Below are 23,323 nucleotides of genomic sequence, written 5' to 3' on the forward strand. Positions count from 1 at the left end.
ATGGATGAGGGAAGCATTACAGTTACCAGGTTTATCTTACCAGAATTCTCTGAATTTGTGAGGCTGAAAATATCCTATTTTCAATATTTCTAGGCACTGATCTTATGACAGTGTCCTGGAACCTGGGTCTCACAACACTGACCAGGTTAGACTCTTACCTGCACTCACCCACATATTTTATTGATACAATTTCCTCCTTAGATGTTTGTTATGTTTCTCCCACAGCTCCCAAGATTCTCTCAGATTTCTTCAAGAAGCATAGATTCATCTCCTTTATGGGATGCACCATGCAATACTTCTTCTCTAGCCTGGGTCTGACTGAGTGCTGCCTCCTGGCCACCATGGCTTATGATCGCTATGCTGCCATTTGCAGTCCTCTCCTCTACACAGCCATCATGGCCTACACCATCTCCACCATTGTATAATTGGAATTCTGGATCATTCATTCAATGGTGTGCCTTATTTCAGCTCCATTTCTGTGGACCAAATGTCATCAATCATTTCTTTTGTAACCTGCCCCAACTGCTAATCCTGCCCTGCTCTGATACCATTTTCTTATAAGTTATAACCTCTGTGCTGACAGTGATCTTTAGATTTGTCTTTCCTAGTTATAATGATATCCTATGGTTATATCATTTCCACATTTTTTTTTGTCTTTTTAGGGCTGCACCTGTGGCATAAAGAAGTTCCCAGGCCAGGTGTTAAATCAGAGCTGTAGCCCCTGCCCTATGCCACAGCCACAGCAATGCTGGATCCAAATCATGTCTGCAGCTTACACCACAGATCATGGCAATGCCAGATCCTTAAGCCACTGATCAAGGCCAGGGATTGAATCTTCATCCTCATGGATACTATTGCTGCTGGGCCACAACAGGAACTCCATTGCCACAATTTTGAAGATCACATCAGTTGAAGGTAGGTCCAAGGCCTTCCACACCTGTGCTTTTCACCTGACAGCAGTGACCCTCTCTTAGGGCTCAGGAATATTTGTCTATTTGTACTCTAGCTCTGATGATTCTCTGAGTCAAAACAAGCTGGCCTTTATTGCACGCATTGTGTTGATCCCCATGTTAATCTACTGGTTTCTAACCTGAGAAACCAGGGGATCAAAGATGCCCTAAACAGGTGGAAGAAGAAAATATTAAACTGGAATTGTTTATTATGGGGTGCCTTTTAGGGCTTAGGACAAAAATCATATAGAACAATATATGAAAAGTAGCTATAATAGCACCTATAAGAATTTTAATAGATTGTATAAGTTGTAAATAACTCCTTTGTCTTTGCTCCATGAAAGAAGATTGTATTTCATCCCTTTGAAGTCAGACTTGACTATGTGATTTCTTATGGCAAATAAAATGTGGGCAGATGTGACATATTTCATTTTTGGTCAGAGGCTGTGTGTGTCTTTATGTCCTTTTTTATCTTCTCCTTTCCCAAGGCTCCCATTAGTGGTTGATTCATAAGGAATAAGATGATGATACAGGAGAATAACACCCCCCACAGCTCACCCAAGATAAAACATATAATATTGGCCAGAAATAAAAATGTTTTGGATTTGTTCTTGTAGCATATTCATTCTACTCATTATGTTTTAGACATTTGTACAGGTGGTGGTATGATTTTTTTTAAAATTTGATAAAATTTGTAAGTTTTTTTAGGGCCTGGCAGTCAGTGTCAAGTAATGTTTTATTGACAACTGGAAGGATAGCAATTCAGGCTTGGCACAGTAAAAACATTTGATACAACAGTCACTTGCAGTAATTTAAAATGGAGATTACATGGGAAAATAGAATGTTTCCAGTGCCAGTTCTTTGCTATCAGATGCATTTAACAAGTTTCCATAAAATTTAGTCATACTCACAAAAAAATTGTCAGTTTGCAAGTAAAAATGAGAGAGACTATAGAAAGAGTTAAGAAATTCTAGGACTTGAAAATTAGAAGAGAACGTTTCATTTTCAACAAGTAAATATAAAAGTTAGGACTCTGAGTAAATAGACCAATGAAACTCTGCCCTGTATCAAGGACAAGGTCAAAGATATGGTCATCATATCCCATGGCTATAAAGTCTAAATTGTTGAAGGTTATGCTCAGTAAATCTTTTAAATTTGACAAAGTGGTTCATGTCAAAGAAATCAAGAAAGTTACAGTATGAATCTCACAGAGAATCCCAATATACCTAAGATATTTGAAATCTATATCTATATACTGTATCTATTTATCTATTGAGTTCTAGAGATCTATAAATAATTGTGAATATAAATGTGGTTCATCATCTGTGAATAGGTAGATAAAAAGTCACCTATTAATCTGGACTAATGAAAATTTGACTATTTGAGACAGAAAAGAATCCTTGACCCATCTATCTTCAATGGCCAGGAAAGAGACTGAGACAGCTGATAAAGCCCCCAATAGAGACATTCTTCAGTTTCTTAGTCAAGTGTTGCCAAGGAGGATAAATGTCCCAGTAAGGACTTTTCAGAAGGCAGAATTAAGCGTCGTGAAAAATAATGGACTGGGGAGAGTGGAAATCATTGCTAACCATGGAATAGTCTTCAATGTCAGTATGGGGATTCCTCCTAAGAGAGGCTTAGTAGGATTCTGGGATTGCAAGACCAGTGAGTGCTATATGTCTTCTTTCACTTTCAAAAGAGTTCTGTTTACAGCTATTGTCCTATCCATGTTTCACCATTAAATATTGGGGTGTATGGAAAACATAACTTGTTTAGCCTACATGTATCCAAACCAAGAAGAATGATATCCACATTATTAAGAGACTTCCAGGAATCCCTCAAAGATATAGTTCCAACTGGAAAGATACCAATACAGACATAGCTAACAAAAGATTAGTATCTAGAATATGAAATGATCTCCTATGAATGAAAAAGACAAATGTCTTAAAGTGGGCTAAGTAAATCAATAGGAATTCCATGAAAAAATGCAAACGATCTTGAAACATTTAAGGATGTAAACCTCATTGGTAGTAGAATGAGTGATACAATTTCACATCCAGCATTTTGGTAAAAGCTAAGAAGTGAGGCAATATCCAGTGTTGACTGGAATATGCCTTAACAGTCCTCACACTCTGCTGATTTGAGTGTACACTGGCACATTTTTAAAAAGCAGTTTGTCACTGTCTAATAAAGTGGACCAAAAACAGTAGTGAAGGGAAATCCTCATAGTGGACAGAGTCCCAAGAAAGAGACTTGGTTGTCCATTTTGCACTGAGGGAGATGGCACATGAGTTAAGGACATACATGGATTCCCAGCCTGGAAGGGGCAAGATTGGAAGACTGCAGACAAGAACATCCAGGAAGAAGGATATGGATGGACTTATGGAAGTGGACACAAAGCATGCAGATCATTTCCTCAGATGTTAATGCCCATCAGAAAGCATCCATTGCAGTGGAATTTCTCAAAACTTCAATGGACAGATGAATAAATACTGTGGATATCATTCAACCTCTCTCCTTGTAAACCTTAATTCATGGCTGCCATGAACAGAAAGTGACCATGGTAGAAGGTTTGAAGGCAATGCTCAAGCGCCTTCTCATCAACAACAACCTACTGACACTACGAATGCAGTGCTAGAGGTAAGTCAAACCCAGGCCCTCAATAATGTACCATGACTCAAGTACACCAGCCAACAATTGGTCATAGATATATTATAGTGAACTCTACTACACTGGAGGGGAGAGTGACTTATGCTCACCTGAATTGACAAATTCTTTAGGAAAAGTCTGTCTCCATGTGTGTGGTATCTGTGCCAGTCCCACCAACCAAGGGCTTACAGATCACTTAATCTATCTGATATAATGTTGCTTCAGCTCCAAGGACCCAATTTATGGCAAAGGATGTGAGCCAATGGGAGTATGGCCTTGAGATTCATGGATTTCCTACTGTAAGTCATTATGCAGAAGTATATGACTTAACACTGAGTTAGGTGTCAGCTAGAAAAAATACCTGGCAGTTGAGGCACTATCTCACAGGAAGCTGCATGTGCACTAAACCAGCAGTTAATATGTGGTGTTTTTTTCCCAGGAGCTTGACTGTATGACTCCAGCAAACAAAGAATGGGAATAGGATTTTCACCTATCATTTCTAGTGACCAATTTTACAATTTGTGTTTCCTTCCATCTGCCCCCCATATATGTAGGCTATACCAAGTTAGACATTCTAGATCCCAGAGGAAAACCCCTCTATCAGGGGACACAGAAGGATTCCAATGAACCTGAACCTGAGACTTTCACCTGATGCTAGCAGACCACTGTCTGTCTGGTGGGTTTAATTGACCTGAATATCATGAGGAGTTAAGGCTTCTGCTACACAACAGGGGCTGGAAGGAGTATTTTTGGAACACATGGAATTGACTAGGGGCACTTACTGAAGCATTTGTGCCTGAGAGAACAGTTAATAGGCAATGGTGGTAACCAAGAACTATGAAGAACAAGGCAAATAAGGGCTCAGACTCTTCAGGGAAGTAGGGATGGGCTAACATTCTAGACAATACCTGTCCTAGACCCACTGAAATAATGGCTAAGAATGAGGGAAACCTGAAATCGGTTGTGCAGGGATAAGATTAATCAGTTGGAACCTCCAATCTAGCTGCTGTGGTAAGGACATTTATTTGCTTTACTAACTCTATTCACTGTACCCCCCCCCCCATGGGGAGGAAGTGGGGACATCTAGTTCCTGCAAAAATGTAGCCTCCATATTGTAGTATTGGAACTGGATGCAGTCAGAGAGAAAGAAAAGATCTGAGCAGTGCAAAGTATTACCTGTGTCAGGATATTTCAGATCCTCTTGGCTCCACCTGTTTCTGGGGATTTTGTGACAAACCCAGTTGTTCTGTTGCAACCAACCTGTAAATCCTAACACATTTCACTTGAGCACTGTCTGATAGTATCTTACCTCATGCTCACTCCCTATTCCAAACAAAATATTAACTGGAGAAATGTCTATTCAGGTCTCTTGCCCATTTTTCAATTGGGTTGTATAAGTCATTTGTATACTTTAGAGATTAAGCCCCTTGTCAGTTGCATCATTTTGACATTATTTTCTCCCATTCTTTAATGTGTTTTTTTGTTTGTTTGTTTTCTTTTTTTTTCTTTCTTTTTTTTTTTTTTTTCAATTTCTTGGGCCGCTCCTGCGGCATATGGAGGTTCCCAGGCTAGGGGTCTAATCAGAGCCGTAGCCACCAGCCTACGCCAGAGCCACAGCAACACGGGATCTGAGCCGCATCTGCTACCTACACCACAGCTCACAGCAACGCCAGATCATTAACCCACTGAGCAATGGCAGGGACCGAACCTGCAACCTCATTGTTCCTAGTCAGATTCGTTAACCACTGCGCCATGACGGGAACTCCTGTTTGCTTTCTTTTTGGTTTCCTTTGCTGTGCAAAAGCTTGTCAGTTTGAGTTATGAATGATGGCCATTCTGACTGGTGTGAGGTGGTATCTCATGGTAGTTTTGATTTGCATTTCTTTAGTAATCAGTGATGTTGAGCATTGTTTCATGTGCTTGTTGGCCATCTGTATATCTTCTTTAGAAAGATATCTCTTCAGGTCTTTTGCCCATTTTTCCTTTGTGTTGTTGGTTTTTTTTTTTTTTTTGCTGTTGAGTTGTATCAGTTGTTTGTATAATTTTAAGATTCAATTAGGTCCCTTTGGTTTATTTTTGCTTTTATTTCTGTTGCTTTGGGAGACTGACCTGAGAAAATAATTGTAAGGTTGATGTCAGAGAATGTTTTGCCTATGTTCTCTTCCAGGAGTTTGATAGTGCCTTGTCTTATATTTAAGTTTTTAAGCCATTTTGAGTTTATTTTCATGCATGGTGTGAGGGTGTGTTCTAGTTTCATTGATTTGCATGCAGCTGTCCAGGTTTCCCAGTAATACCTGCTGAAAATACTGCCTTTTTCCTGTTTTATGTTCTTGCCTCCCTTGTCAAAGATTGATAGACCATGGGTGTCTGGGTTTATTTCTGGGTTCTCTATTCTGTTCCATTGGTCTGTATGTCTGTATTGTTACCAGTACCACAGTGTCTTGATGACTGTGGCTTTGTAATAGTGCCTGAAGTCTGGGAGAGTTATACCTCCTGCTTGTTTTTTATTCATCAGAATTTCTTTGGCAATTCTGGTTTTTTTGTGGTTCCATATATGTTCTTGGATGGTTTGTTCTAGTTCTGTGAAAAATGTCATTGGTAATTTGATAGGGATTGCATTGAATCTTTAGATTGCTTTGGGTAGTATGGCCATCCCAAGGAAGATATACAGATGGCCAATAAGCACATGAAATAATGCTCAACATCACTGATTATTAGAGAAATGCACATGAAAACTACCATGAGATACCACCTCACACCAGTTAGAATGGCCATCATTCATAACTCCACAAATAATAAATGCTGGAGAGCATGTGGAGAAAAGAGAACCCTCCTGCACTGTTGTGGGAATGTTAGCTGTTGCAACCACTATGGAGAACAGTATGGAGGTATCTTAGAAAACTATACATAGAACTACCATATGACCCAGCAATCCCACTCTTGGGCATATATCCAGACAAAACTTTCCTTAGAAAAGACACATGTACCTGTATGTTCATTGCAGCACTATTCACAGTAGCCGAGACATGGAATAAACCCAAATGTCCATCAACAGATGATTGGATTAGGAAGAAGTGATATATATATATATATATATATATATATATATATATATATATATCAGAATACTACTCATCCATAGAAAAGAATGAAATAATGCCCTTTGAAGCAACATGGATGGAACTAGAGACTCTCATACTGAGTGAAGTTGTCAGAAAGAGAAAGACAAATACCATATGATATCACTCATATCTGGAATCCAATATACAGCACAAATGAACCTTTCCACAGAAAAGAAAATCATGGACTTGGAGAAAAGACTTGTGGTTGACAAGGGGAATAGGGAGGGAGTGGGATGGACTGGGAGCTTGGGTTAATAGATGCAAACTATTGCCTTTGGAATGGATTAGCAATGAGATCCTGCTTTGTAGCACTGGGAACTGTGTCTGGTCACTTATGATGGAGCATGATAATGTGATAAAATAGAATGTATACATGTATGTGTAAATGGGTCACCATGCTGTACAGTAGAAAATTGACATACCACTGTAAACCAGTTATAATGGAAAAAATAAAAATCATATATTTTTTTCCATTATAACTGGTTTACAGTGTTCTATGTATATATATGTTACAGTGTTGTATGTGTATATGTATACACACACACACACACACACACACACACACACACACATATATATATAATATTAGCTGGATCTTTGACCTAAGAGAGAAAAAACCACATGCTTTTTCTTTTTCTGTTGTTCGAACAGGTGTGTACACTTTCTCTAGCAAGAGCCATCTCATCTCATTGCAAAGAACAATATTAGGGTAAGGAGAATTTCACATAAAAGATGCACAAGTTTAAAACTAGAAGTTCTATTTAAACAATTGGAATAAACTCCTGTGAAATTCACTTACTGCAGAGGGAAATAGAAGCAGAGGTTTTTAAAAACCCACTGAGATGGCATTGCAACAACCAGAATGAAACCATAGAACGTGTAATTATTTCTTATAGCTTCCATAGTACTTAGAAAGGGGAGCCAGGTGAAGTAGTGGACTTATGAAGTGAGATAGGATGGATACCTGTGCCTTCTATATCTGGAAATTAAAAACAAATGGGCCATATTACCTATGGAAGAGTCTGCAAAATGCTTAAAACTCAATTATATGAAGCCCCTACATTCAACTAAAAATTTATATGAGGTACATATTATACTATACTATGGGGAGTCAATTAGCAAAATGCAGACTGTAAGAAATTCCAAAGGAAGAAACAAATAAATTTCATAGAAGAGAGAGAAAGAGGCAGAAAGAGCTACAGAGACAGAGCCATAGAGACACATAGAGAGAGAAAGGGAGAGAGGGAGAGAGAAAGAACACATTAAAAAAGAACAGCACTCAAGTTAGCAATTAGACATGCACAGTTGAGCGACAAAACTATAAATAAAAGGACTGATTATTATTGAATTAGAATAGTGGATACCTGCATGTGGGAAGGAGGGGCCTAAGTTTGGAATGGAGGATGAGGGAGATTTTTGAAATAGACAGCAAAGTGTTATCTTCTCATATTGGTGGAGCCACAAAGGTATTCTTATGTAATTCATTAAGCTGTATATCTTTATGTTGTTTTCTGTATGTAATTATTTTTAATAATAAGGTTAAATTTTTAAAATAAAAAGCAAGTACAGGATGATGTTATAATCAAGATTGATGAGATCAGAAATACCTAGGTTGCATTTATATTGTTAAAAATAAAACAAAATGTAAGGTAATGATCCAATATTGTAAGAAAAACATTAACTAAATAAAAATTTGGATAGGATATTATACAACCATTAAAATAGAGCTTGCAAATGTTTAAAAATATGAAAATCATATTGTGTAATAAATGCTAAGTCAGGAATTGTATATATACTATGTCCTCATTTTTATAAAGATATGAGCAGAAAAAAATGGAGACATCACAATGATTATACTATTAGCAATAATAAAATTTCTAACATTTATTGAGTGCTTCTAGGAACTGTACAGATATCATCTCATTTAAGTTCTATTAGCAATCCATTTTATTGATTAAGTAACTGATGCACAGTTGCAGTAAAAGTTTAAGTGAAAGGATCAAAGACACAGAGGTGGTAAGTAATTAAGTCAGAATGCAACCCAAGTGGGTCCATCCAGAGCCTGAGGACATAATCACCACAACCTCATTGAATGACTGTTCTGATAAAGAATTCAAATGCTGAGTGACCATACAATTTGGTTAGCCTGGGACAATCTAACTTTAGGCTTATTGTCCTGATACGATTAGTGTTACCTCATATTCATGCTCAAGGTTGTCCAGTTTCAGTAATAAATAATATGATCACCCTGAATTGAGAGCCCCTCCCAGATCTCATGCTTATAAAAGTCTAGAAAGGAAAATTTGAACTTGATTCAGTTATGTCATGAGGTGCACAGGATAATGTGGAGAAACAGAATCAGCTAGGGACATTTCTCCACTTATTTCTCCATCCAGCACTCAAGAGAATAATTAACTGAAAACTTTAGCTTCTATTAATTGCCTCCTCTCTCTCTCCACACGGGACCCTAAGGAAACATTTAAGAGAAACTTGAGTTAGAAGCACCTCTCTTACAGCAATATGTAGCAGGAACCATGACCCAAATCGCAGAGCCTCGAGGAAGTCAACCTCTCTATCCTGAATGCTCATGTTATGTTTATATCCTCTAATTCCTCAAAGAACTCTACCTGTGTCTGGGCACCTAGAGGGACATCAAGGTCCAGGTCCAGGAAAAGGCAGCCATAACAGCAGCACCTACCTGCTTTCATCAGGACACTCCTGCTAGAATACCTACAAGAATATCTGGGTGGGTAAAATCATAATGACACAACTGGCTTTTTCTCCCCCTTTTGCTTCTTGTGACCATGCACTCCTCTGCACTCAACCCAGAGGCCTCATGTATCCAGTTTCAATGATTATTTTTCCTTTTTTATTTTCTCACAGTAACCATGTCCCTTCGCCCTTATCCCAATGGGATTATTTGAATTATAACAGAAACTGAGGTGTTTAAGTCTAAAGAGAAATATTTAACATTGAATTTCATATATTAGCAAGTAGGTAGCATGAGGAATGGAGGGCATAGAGGATCAGGATCTAGGCTATCAAAAGCTGAGAGAATTGAGCCCCTCCAAACCAGCTCTACAACTGCCAAAGGTCTATGTAAAACAGGCCTAATTTAACCTCAAATAAACCTTTTAAGATATGTTCTATTATAATTATTTTACTAGTTTTCAGATGAAATAACTTAGGAAAAAACTAACAATCTCTTTAGAGTCATAAAGTTCACAGACAGCAAAGCCACATCCCCGTATAGCTATGTGATATCTAAGGCCATGCTTTTAGTCACTAAAATATATATAGGAGTTGTTTCCTGTTAATAATATCCTAAAATTTCCCAAATATCTTTTAAGAAGGGCTTTCCAAATGTTAATATACTTTCTTTCACCTTCATGAGAGGTTGATGGGTTAATAATGAAAAATGTAATACCCTCCTTTACATGTGGGAAAAGCAACACACAGAACCATTATTTAGGGGCAATGTTAACCAAGGTTATTTCTTATAAAACAATTCAATATTTCTCTTTATTCTGTGTTCAGTGTGGTTTTAGGCAGTTTATTCCAATAGAAATTGGGGTAACTTGACTTAAGAGATTTATTCTCTTCTTTCCCTGTAGATCCTAGGATCAGCGAACAATGGCTGGGGGAAAGAACAGTACAACAATTACAAAGTTCATTCTCTTAGGATTCTCTGAATTTCCAAAGCTCACTGCTGTCCTCTTTTCAGTATTCCTAGGGATCTCCCTCATGACAGTGTCCTGGAACATGGGCCTTATCATGCTTATCAGGATGGACTCTCATTTGCACACACCTATGTACTTTTTTCTCAGTAACCTATCCTTGCTGGACATCTGCTATGTTTCCACCATAGCCCCCAGAATGCTCTCTGATTTCTTCAAGAAGTATAAATTCATCTCCTTTATGGGATGCACCATGCAATACTTCTTCTCTAGCCTGGCTCTCACTGAGTGCTGTCTTCTGGCCGCCATGGCTTATGATCACTATGCTGCCATTTGCAATCCTCTCCTCTACACAGCCATCATGTCCCCCACCCTCTGTGTGCAGATGGTGGCAGGATCTTGTGTAACTGGATTCTTTGGCTCATTCATTCAACTATGTGCCTTATTTCAGCTCCATTTTTGTGGACAAAATGTCACCAATCATTTCTTCTGTGACCTGCCCCAACTGCTAATCTTATCTTGCTCTGACACCTTTTTCTTTCAAGTCATGACATCTGTGCTCACAGTGATCTTTGGGCTCACATCTGTCCTGGTTATTATAATATCCTATGGTTATATCATTGCCACCATTCTTAAGATCACTTCATCTGAAGGCAGGTCCAAGGCCTTCAATACCCGTGCTTCTCACCTGACAGCAGTAACCCTCTTCTTTGGCTCAGGTATCTTCATTTATATGTATCCTAATTCTGGTGATTCCCTGAGCCAAAACAAGTTGGTATCTGTCTTATACACTGTTATAATTTCCATGCTAGATCCACTGATCTACAGTCTAAGGAACAAGGAAATCCAAGATTCCCTAAGCAGATGGAGGAAGACAATCTTTTCCTGGTGTTACTAATTATGGAACTTATTTCAGATGAACAGTGTAAGAGAAATGTCAACTAAAACATAGATCATGAACTCTCCTACTTTCAGGCTGAATTATAGTTGCTATAGCCTTCTATTATAGACCAGGACTGGCACAAGGACAAGAAAAATGTATAAGAATCTAGAAGTTTAATATATCCACCCTTCATCAGTGATGATCTAATACATCAATGGGCCAAGCAATCCACAAGTATTTTTGTAGCTGGTCAGCATGGTGTGACCATTCAAATTCAATATTCCATCCCTACTGAGCTTGTACTACCTCAGGGACCAACAATGCCAGTAGTAGTAACGGCTGTCAGGAAAAAAGCAAGCCTCCTCATAGCATCTCACTTTAGGTAGGACAAGAATTATTATTAGTACCAAGAGATCTTTTTTGTTTGTTTGTTTGGCTACACCCACAGCATGTGAAAGTTCCCAGGCCAGAGATTTAACCTGTGCCACATTGACCCAAGCCACTGTGGTGGAAGTATTGGATCTTTAACCTGCTGTGCTAACAATGGAACTCCCTTGAAAGACATTTTTATGAAGAATTTCCTAAATAATTAGGTTAGTTCTCACATTTAACCTATTCTTTCATCTATGGAAATTATGAATTAATTTCTTCATTTACATATTTGTTCAAAACAAAAAAAAAGAAAGAAACCCATGAGATCAAAAGATTTTTTTTTTTGTCTTTTTTGTTGCTATCTCTTGGGCCACTTCCACAGCATATGGAGGTTCCCAGGCTAGGGGTTGAATCAGAGCTGTAGCCACCGGCCTACGCCAGAGCCACAGCAACGCGGGATCTGAGCCGCATCTGCAACCTACACCACAGCTCACGGCAACGCCAGATCGTTAACCCACTGAGCAAGGGCAGGGACCGAACCCGCGACCTCATTGTTCCTAGTCGGATTCGTTAACCACTGTGCCACGACGGGAACTCCTCAAAAGTTTTTTTAATGTCACATATGAATAAATGTGTTGTAATAAGAATGCTTAACTTGTGTGTCATATTTAAGGTTTGGTTGATCAATGTCTTATTAGGGACCCTTAGACAATTCCTTGTCCCTCATTGCTATAGAGTCATCTTTGTTCTTCCTTCTTCACTGCGTAACCAGAAAAGGGAATCAGAAAATGGTACTTTGTTGGTGAGGTTATCCAGAAGCTGATTTAGGCACCTCCAACAATGTCTTCATGTTCCTTTTTATCTTTTAAAGTAGATCAAGACTCCTTTAGGAAGTTTTTTCTCAATAACTAACAAGGCGGAAGTAGGTGGTAAAATCAGCTATAAGAAGATGAACTTCTGGTGCATAAGAAAGTCTAGATTTTCCCATTTCCCTTTTAACCTTGGTTGGAATTGTTGCAAGGAATAGAGAAATACTGGAGAATTGAGGCTGGGACAAAAACACACTCCCATTGTTTATCTTCTGATAGAATTCTGATTTCTATAATCTTAGGCCAGAAATAAAAGATGTATTCAAGAGAGTATTCCTGGTAAAAGGTATCATGTACATTTCCCCTTTTATGTTCAGAACAGAAAATTCAAAATCCTCACAAGAATTATTTAAGAACTTAAAGCAAACCCGTGTACAACTATGGACACTATAGCTTTGAAGATCCTACCTCTAGGACTCCATATTCCTGGGGGGAGAATCTGATTTCACGGCACTTGGAGGTGAAAAAGAATGTTCTTTTGGACAAAAGCTGAGTTACAGTTATTGGATAAGATTTTTGTCAAGGGAAGTTGGATATAGGGCTGTAAATCTAGATTTCATATAATGTCTTTTTCAGCACTAACATCTGTTGTGATCCCATTCAGACCGCCCTCAGCTTTAGCCTAATGATAAAAGACATTAAATGAATGGACTAGAGTTGAGAAAGAAAAATAACTCCATAAATGTCACACAATTTTCTTGGTTGAATCTTTAATATTTTTATGGTCATAGAGAGTTAAAGTCTCTGAAGAGAAATACTTCTTTGAGTCAATATCCTAGCCAGACAATGTCATAGCCAGACAATGTCATAGTTAACCGTAATTACTGAATATTAAAAATCTCTTCAATTATGAAAAAATAATCCTCAGAAAGAGTGATTTGGCCTTGAATTGAGAGGAGCCTATTTACATTGACTACCAAGATCCCTTTTATTCTGACCTTCAAATTACATATAAGATATGAATGTATAGAATAAACATCTCTGTGGAGGAATTTCTCATGAATGACAAAGCTTCAGAGATTAATTTATCATGAAAGAGTCCCAGTAATTAGACTCTGGGAAAGTACTGTGTGCTTGCTTCTCTTTTTATAACTATATGAGATTAACATTTTTATCTTAGTGCTCTTTTTAAAGAAACAGAGGTAACTTGTGTAGAGTTGCTTTATGGGAAACATAATCTGCAGCTATTAATTCTCTCATGCAGTATCTTCTGGGTTTCTAGGCTGTGTCAGGAATTTAGCACCATGACTGAGAACAGACATGCTCTGAGCTATGGAGTAGTAAACCCTATGTTTTAAGATGTTACATTTTCCTTGCTGTGTTAGCAAAAGAGGATGGGGTTTGGTAGATTCTAGGACCCTGGGCATAGGCTAAATGCTCCTAATTCAGCATTGATTGCTGATGGATTGTTCTGTTTGTCACTATACATTTCAATGATTTTATATTCAAGTTTGGAAAATGATGCTCTATACTCCCATATCCCACTTTACATAAGTGTTCTAATACTTTATTTTTGATGAATAAAAGTAGATGTCAAAAAGTGAAGAGAAAACTGGGATTTGAAAAAGGTTCCTCTTTCCTAAATTGAGACACATTGGCAGGAATGGATCAGAGGTTGCTATACTTATTGCAAGAGCAGCTTCAGAAAGATTAATATTCACCTGACATTCAGAAAGTCATTAGAGTCATTTTTATCCAAGGGCTTAACCACAGCATGGTACATAGGTCACAGAATTTTAAAAATGGTTGAGGCAATGAGCAGCAAATTGGATGTCTCAGAAAACCAAACATCAAATTAGAAAACTACCTTGGGATCTTTCCTAAGAATTCAGAGAAAAAGTCTGAAGAGATGACTATGATCAGCCAGGTGGTGAGGCATGAGGAATTGCTTCAGTAGATCCAACGTAATATAATAGGAAGTTCAAAAGGCAATAACTAAACAGATGTAGACAACAGGATGGTTGACTTCTAAGAAAAGATAATTCCTTTGATCTGAAGAATATTGAAAACTTTCCTGTTTTAATCAAGTGATTTGTTTGTTAATTCCAATCCAATTCCCAACAGCATTCAATGGTGGTGGTAGAGGGAATGGTGAAAAGAATTTTGTAAAATGATACTAATGTTCCACTAGGAAAGTAAAGGTTGACAATAACATGAATATCTTGGGGGAAAAAAAACCCTCATAAGTAATGGCTTGTGTCCCTAGGTAGTCAACTTATACAATAGTTTAAACTATGTGGAAATGGTACACAAGTTGAAAAGTAGAACAAAAACTCTATTTTAAAAAATCTAGATAGATTAAAATTAATTTTTAATAAAGGAAGCCCCTACAAATTGTTGAGAAAAAGACTATTAAATTTACAATTTTGAGATTAAATATTTCAGAATATAAAAATAAGTTTGAGAGTTCTTGTCGTGGCTCAGTGGAAACAAATCCAACTAGCATCCATGAGGACACAGGTTCTTCCCCTGGTCTCTCTCAGTGGGTTAAGGATCTGGCATTGCTGTGAGCTGTGGTGTAGATCGCAGATGTGGCTCAGATCTGAAGTTGCTATGGCTGTGGTGTAGACCAGTAGCTACAGCTCCAATTGGACCCCTAGCCTGGGAATGTCCATATGCCATGGGGGTGGCCCCAAATAGCAAAAAAAAAAAAAAAAAAAAGAAAAGAAAGTAAAGGAACAAATGATGTTCTACAAAGGGTTAACAATTTGATGGAATTTTTATTCACTGTCTTGAAAATTAATCAAATTATTACAAACTCCATTTAAGGCTGAATTACAAAAGAGAAGATAACTCTAAGAAAATAATGAAAAATAGCTCAAAGTCAAAGTAATCAGATAAATGCAAATTACAACAGCTATCTCTGCCACATTTCACCTGTCAAAATAATGAAAGTAATTTAAAATAAAGTATTGAATAGAATTTAATTATTCTGAAAGATCCTTAATCTAATGTTCCATTTTTTTCAGGCCTGGTTAGATCCCTAACACTCACCATAAAATTAATTATTTTTCTTTCTTTGGGGACAAATTGAAATTGACAGTTTGATTATTATGTGAATTATACCAAGATCAACATGTTCATTATTCTGATGATCTATTTCACCTCTGGTAACCAAACTACTGTGCAATGTTTTAGAAATCTGTCAAACCCACCAGAATAGTAGCAATAGAAACATCTTCACCATGGAGAATATTTGCTTATTTTTCAGGATGATAAAGATAATGCCTGGAGGGGGAAATGGGCAGGCTGCCAGCAGCCCTTTATATGACTGGCTATATTTTAACATTAGTGTTCCTTGGGAGTTCCTGTTGTGGAATAGCAGAAATGAATAATTAATATCCATGAGGATGCAGGTTCCATCCCTGGCCTAGTTCAGTTGGCTAGGGACCCAACATTGCTGTGAGCTGTGGTGTAGGTTGCTGACATGGCTCAGATCCTATGTGGCTGTGATTGGAATGCACTGGTGGCTACAGCTCCCATTCAACACCTAGCCTGGGAATTCCATGTGCCATAGAAAGCAAAGAGCAAAAAAAAAAAAAAAAACAAAAACAATAAATAATAAATAATAATGTTCCTCAAGTGGCACACAAACCCATACTGTGTGCTTGATTTTCCTGTGTCTGCTTCTTCATTGCCTCCATGGCACTTGAGAGAGGGCAGGAACTGATGAAAACATAAAGCTCTTGCTGCCTTCTCTCTAAATCCACTCAGGCTCAATGTCTTCTTACTAGCCAAAGCTATTGAAGAGTGAAAAGCTAACCTAGCAGCTACCACTAACTATACTGCTGCCTAGAAAATGCTTGATATTTGACACAAGATAAACAGTAACTTATTAGAATGAAAGACATCAACAAACTACCAGTATGGCCAAGACAATGAATGCTAATGAAACGCTAGCCATGTTAGTTAGTTATAATGAGAATAGTTCACACTTCTTGAGCCTTTACCAAGGGCCAAGCACTGTTCTCTGTACTTTACATGTATTTGCTCATTTAATCCATACAATTCCACCAGAGATGCATTACTGCTATATACATTTTTTAATCTGAAAAAAAAAAAAACTGGAGGAAAAGTTGGAGTAACTGTCCCAATGCTTAATAGCTCATGCATGGTACAGATATAGTTGAAACCTAGGCAGTCTGACTAGAATTAATTATTCCTTAGAATGGGAGTTTCATGTTTGTGTCTTTCTATAATGGTGGTAGGATGATATTTACCAGTGAATTTTTACCCCTTTGTGTTTCATTGAATTCCTCTGTTTGAATCTTGAAAGTCTTTCTCCAAGCTAGAAAGTCAGACATTAGTCACTCATATGAGATAGAAAGTTATCACCACAGAACCAGGGAATAAATGGTGAAAATTCCTATTTTTTAAATTCAAAAACTCCAGTTCAACTGAAAAACCAAAAAAGACTTGGCAGCTGATAAACTTGATCAAACCAAATAAATATTCTCCATATTGGTGAGTGGAGAAAGCCAAGAACTGGGTGTGAACCAGGAAAGTTTGGGTGGATTATTTTGGGATTCTTGTCCCTTGCTCCCTAATCTTTTTGGGTTAAATCTAGGGTCCAGAATGATAAATAAGATCTTTTGAAAAATCCAAAGGAGAAGGCACTCATGAGTGCCCCTTGACTGGGAGCATGCAAAAGTAATACAGATTCTAGAACTCTTCCATTTACCACATAAATATAAGGTGGCAGCCTAGAGTGTATAGAGCAGCAGGAAAAGCCTAGACTGATAAAGATCTTGAGAAAATCCTCCTGAGTTTTCTGTGGCCACAGAGAGGCATGGGAAAGAATCATAAATTTTCTTATGCAACCCAGGAGGGGTGGGAAAGGGATAATAGATCAAAAGAGCCAGACAGTCATGGAGAAGGAAAATGCAAAATACTTGGACTAATGACCAAAGGCCACCTCTTATAAAATCACCAGAGAGATTTATATTTGGTGTGGATAACAATAACCACTGACAGAGCTGATTGAAGAAAAGCCTCCAAACCACACAGTACAAGAGACACAAAGGCTCAATCCATAAATACATATGCCTTTTGATTGCAGTAACTGAGGCACTTTCTTAACTCATTCTCTCTGCGCTTACCATTGTGAAAGAGGATTGCTCCCACCAGAATGAATGGGTGAAGGCAAAAAGGAAGTCAGTGATGTGAGTATATTCACAGACAGATAAAAATGGGACTTGACAGGTAGCCTAGGAAAATAAATAGCAGAAAGTAAATCACTGGTGGAGCCAAGCCTCCATGTGACTGCAGGTGAATGACTTTATCCTTGGAGGGGAGGAGAGCAATTATTTCTTTGAAATAAGCATGAGTAATGGAAAGATGAACACTGGTGCTGGTAAACTTAGGAGCTGAGCCAGAATAAAGCTGAGAGGCTTTATTGTGATGGAAAAATAAAGGCAAAGGCAACTACTAAAAAGAAGTAATATACTGCACTCGATAGAATTAGACACCACACATAATTTGCAGCAGCACCTGCTTTTTCAGATTTTCCTTGATGCTATCTCCATCACCACTAGTACTTGGGGGAAAAGCACCAACCTATAAACTCCATAAGCTTGTCTCATAGCTGTGACACTTGCATCTTTCTTTGGGGGGTCAAGGACTCATACCATCCCAAATAACAGACAAAAGATTGGAGTTTTGAGATAGTAGTACCCTAACCAAAACTATACTGAGAATGCAAGTAAACTACCAGTGGACTTAAGGGATATTTTTTTTGTGTGTGTATGAGAAAAATGTTCTAACATTGGATTGTGGGAATGATTCCACAATTCTATAAAATCTACTAAAAATCACTATACACTTAAAATGGGTGAATTTTATAATATATGAGTTATACTTCAACAAAAATCATGGAAACAAAAATAATATTAGAAGAAGAAGAAAAAAATAAATACCTCCAAGAAAGATCTGGCTAAAAGAGTATGAAATGTCCTGTTATATTCTGAATCATAGAAATGAACTTAATATAAAATTATTCAATAATCAGAGCTCCCATCATGGTGCAGTGGAAACAAATCTGACTAGGAACCATGAGGTTGCAGGTTTGATCCCTGGCCTTGCCCAGTGGGTTAAGGATCCGGCATTGCCATGAGCTGTGGTGGAAGTCACAGACATGGCTTGGAGATGGCATTGCTGTGGCTGTGGTGTAGGCTGGCAGCAACAGCTTCGATTAGACCCCTAGCCTGGGAACCTCCATATGCCGTGGGTGCAGCCTTTAAAAAGTCCAAAAAAAGACAAAAAAAAATGTGGATAGCAACATGCACATGAAAAGGTGCTCAACAGGTAATCATCAGGGAAATTCAGTCAAAACCACCATGACATATCACTTCATGCCTGTCAGTATAGCTATTATCAAAAAAAGACAACAAATATCAAGTGTTGGTGAGTATTTGGAGAAAAGGGAATTCTTGTTCACTGCTGGTGGGAATGTAAATTGGTGCAGTCACTGTGGAAACAGTATGATGTTCCTCAAAAAATTAAGATCTACCAAAAGATCTAGTAATTCTGGGAATTTTTCTGAAGAAAATACAAACATTAATTTGAAAAGCTATATATACTCCAATGTTCATGGCAGCATTATAACATTATTAATAATAGCCAAGTTATGGAAGCAACTTAAGAGTGGCTCAAAGATTAATGGATAAAGAAAATGTGATACACACACACACATATACACACATGCACACATTGCAATGGAATAGTTCTCAGTCATTAAAAAGGTGAATCTTGCCATTTGTGACAATATGAATGGGCCTAGAGTGTAAAATACTAAGTGATACAAAGTCAGAGGAAGACAAATACCATATACTTTCATTTATTTGTGGAGTCTAAAAAAAAAGAACAAACATAAGAAAACATAAATAGACTCAGATACAGAGAACAAATTGGTGGTTGTGGAGAAGAGTGAGGTAGGAGGATGAATGAAGGAGATTAAGCACAAACTTCCAGTTATAAATGTCATAGTATATAATGTTACAGCATAGAGAATGTAGTCAATATTTTAGTAAGTTTGTATGGTGATAGATGGTAACCAGACTTATAGTGGTGATCATTTCACAATATATAAAATTTCAAATTATGATGTACACATGAAATGAACACAATATTTTAAATTAATTATAATTCAATACATAATAAATAAAGAGAAACATTATATAACTTAATACCTAAGTTTGTAATGGGGTTTAAGGATTTTTTTAAAAAACATTTTAGGGAAAAAAGAAAAAGAAAAATGAATACTTATAAATCAATTTTTTATTTTTACTTACATATGTATTATGACATGTTAAGTGAGACATGTACATTATAATATTCTGAAAATATCATATTCAGCAAAGACTGACATAAATCAATCCATAATGAAAGGTTTTAGACAAAGATGATATGTGAGACGTGTTCCTATTCTAGTGATCCATTGGTCTAAAAAAGTTTTTCTCAACTTGAATCATCCACAAAGAGAAAATGGAATCGGCAGGGGAATCTTTCATGTTTTCTATTGTCATTGCACTAGAGAGCAATTACCTGGTTAATTAGCCATCCTCTTTCCACTTTGGATTCTAAGGAGGCATTTAAATGAACCCCAGGTGGAAGTGCCTCCCTTCTCAAAGCTGGTCAGGAGATTTCAGGGCCAAAGAAGAGTTTGGAAGAGAAGGCCCTCCCACAGGAATGTTCCTTTAGAAGACAGTTGAAAGATGGCAAGTGTCCAATGACTGTCCTAGGAATCTAGGAAACAGTCCAGACTAGGAAGGGGCAGTGGATATTCCATTGGGGTCTGCAGTGGATGGTCCTTTGGAGTTCCCAGACTCCAGTGGAATAAACAACATCAGTGGTTCACCTTCCTCACAGACATCTAGATGAGAACTGTGGTCAATGGCAGCATGGGGCACATAGTAATGGTATTCAAGGACTCTGACTCCCAACTTGAGAGCCTCCTTCATCCATATAGCCATGTTTTCCCTCCATCATAATCAAAACAGAGCAAATTCTACCTACTTCCAGGAATTGTGCAAGGTACTCAGTGTATGATCTCTTGATATCCTTACTGTGACCCTACAACAAATCATTATATCTCTATTTCATGAGTGAAGAAACTGAGGTTCAGAAAAGTTAAAGTAACTTGGTCCAGGTTATGTAGTAAGTGCATTTGACTCAAGTCTCTAACACTTTTCTTCCTCCTCTTGCAAATCTATCTGATTTTATATTCATTCAGGGTTACACTCAGAACCTCTTTCTAAAGAAGACCTTCTCAGTTTACTATGAGTTCTTGACAATTGGTGTTATTTCTCAATGAACAAGTACATTCTTGCCATCAGCAAGACATCTTTCTGTTATCAAGAAAATCATGCAGGATATAGGAGTTATATTTTTAGGTACATTGTGACAATCTCCTGCATTGACCATGATGGAAAATAATATTTAAAAAGGAATGTATATATTTATAAAATGATATCAAAGTGAAACAATGAAGGAATGTTTTCCTTAACACTTATCAAAATGTTCTGTTACTTTAAAATAAAATATAGTTATAAGTAATTATAAAATGTTGTGCAGGACTGGACATAGGATTCATGGACTATTAGATTAAAAATCGGGCAGATTTTGAGTTCCAGTGGTGACTCAGGAGTAACGAATCTGACTAGTATCCATGAGGACATGGGTTTGGTCCCTGGCCTTGCTCATTGGGTTGAGGATATGGCATTGCCTTGAGCTGTGGGGTAGGTCAAAGATGCAGCTTGGATCTGGTGGTGTTATGGCTGGCAGCTACAACTCCAATTTGACCCCTAGTTTGTGAACTTCCATATGCTGAGGGTGCAGACCTAAAAAGACAAAAAAAAAAAAAATTGGGCAGAAGGGAATTTGTAAACAACTTCATCATAGAAGTGACTTTAATCAATGCAGAAATCATTCAATTAATTGTGTTAGGACAAGTGACAGTTTGGAGAAAGAAAACCAAAATCATCTCATGTGCATACCTCACTCCGTATACTAATATGCTCAGAAATTTTCAATGTAAATATACAATTATAAGTGAATTAAAATAAAATGTAAAAGAGACTTTTGGATTGTGTAAAGAAGTCTTTTTCAGTATAATACCAAGGCCAGGAACATAAATATCATAGTAAATTGATGATATAAAAATAAGAAAAATCTGTATAACAAATTTCAGTATAAACAATATTGATAATAAGTGACAAACTTGGAAAAGATTTAGCAAAATGTACGAGGGAGAGAGAGATCATCTTTGATATGTTAAGAGCTCATACAAAGCAATGATAAACAACCTACTAAAAATGGGTAAAGGAGTTCTCTTGTGGTGCTGTGGGTTAAGGATCCATCATCATCACTGTAGCAGCTTGGGTCAGGAATTTCCACATGACTTGGGCACTACTTAAAAAAATAAAAGAGTTCCCATCGCGGTGCTGTGGAAATGAATCCGACTAGGAACCATGAGGTTGCAGGTTCAATCCCTGGCTTCACTCAATGGGTTGCTGTGAGCTGTGGAGTAGGTTACAGATGCAGCTCAGATCTGGCATTGCTGAGGCTCTGGAGTAGGCCAGCAGCAACAGCTCCAATTAGACCCCTAGCCTGGGAACCTCCTTATGCCATGGGTGTGGCCCTAAAAAGACAAAAGACAAAAAAATAAAAATAAAAATAAAATAAAAAATAAATAAAATGAAGTGGGTTAAAAAATACATGTATATAAGCAAATCAGTAAAGTCAATGCAAATGAAATCCAATGAAATAATATTTTTTTACCTGTAAGGTTGTCAAAATATAAAGTTAAAAAACTATGGGGAGTATTGATAATGGGATGGTAAGGTATATTGTCATAAAATCTTAACACTTGTGTAAATTAGTACCAAGTTTTAGACAGCATTTTGGCAATATCTGTGTGTGTATATGTGCACACATATGTGTGCAGAAATATTTGCAAGAATATATCACAAACTATCAAGTGTAACTGGGAAATGGGATTCCCAATGTTTTTTAAAAATAAATTTTATAGTGAGTTATACTGTTTTAAAATGTTCTTTTTTATAGTTTAATTTTTAATTAAAGTGTAGTTGATTTACAATGTTGGGGCAATTTCTGCTGTACAGCAAAGTCACCCAGTCATACATACATACATATACATGTGTATATATATATACACACATTCCATTTCTTATATTATCTTCAATCATGATCTAACCCAAGTGATTGGATATAGTTCCCTGTGCTGTACAGCAGGACTTCATTGCTTATCCATTCTAAATGTAATAGTTTGCATCTACTAACCTCAAACTCCCATTCCATCTAACTCCCTCTCCCCTCCCCTTTGGCAGCCTCAAGTCTATTTTCAATGTCTGTGAGTCTGTTTCTGTTTTGTAGCTAGGTTAAAAAATATTATATATATATATTTTGCTTTTTAGGGCTGTACCTGAGGCACATGGAGGTTCCTAGGCTAGGGGTCTAATTGGAGCTACAGCTTCTGGCCTACACCACAGCCACAGCAATGCCAGATCTGAGCCATATCTGTGACCTACATCACAGCTCATGGCAATGCCAGACCCTTAACCCACTGGGCAAGGCTAGGGATTGAACCCAAAACCTCATGGTTCCTAGTCATATTCATTTCCGCTGTGCCATGATGGGAACTCCAAAAAATATTATTTTGACTATGGATAATTTTGTTCCAAAACCACAAAACTATATCCAAAACAAATATGTTTCATAATACTAAAACAGTCAATCATTAACCCAAGCATCTTTCTGCAGTTTGAAGCAATTTCTCAAGACA

General features: G+C 37.4%; 1 protein-coding gene and 1 pseudogene across 1 annotated transcript; both read left to right on the forward strand.

The window, feature by feature from the left end:
* On the forward strand, positions 1 to 1,177 carry LOC146399392 (olfactory receptor 5AN6-like; annotated as a pseudogene).
* A 9,177-nt stretch (positions 1,178 to 10,354) lies between these two features.
* On the forward strand, positions 10,355 to 11,296 carry LOC110259112 (olfactory receptor 5AN6-like). Its single transcript, XM_084980684.1, has one exon. The coding sequence runs from the start codon at positions 10,355 to 10,357 to the stop codon at positions 11,294 to 11,296; it is 942 nt and encodes a 313-aa protein (XP_084836810.1).
* Positions 11,297 to 23,323: the final 12,027 nt, after the last annotated feature.

This window comes from Sus scrofa, chromosome 10 (assembly GCF_054392235.1).
Source record: "Sus scrofa isolate SSC_HxYL_T2T_F1_AM1 chromosome 10, Sscrofa_HxYL_maternal_Yorkshire_Landrace_v2.0, whole genome shotgun sequence".
NCBI classification, from domain to species: domain Eukaryota; kingdom Metazoa; phylum Chordata; class Mammalia; order Artiodactyla; family Suidae; genus Sus; species Sus scrofa.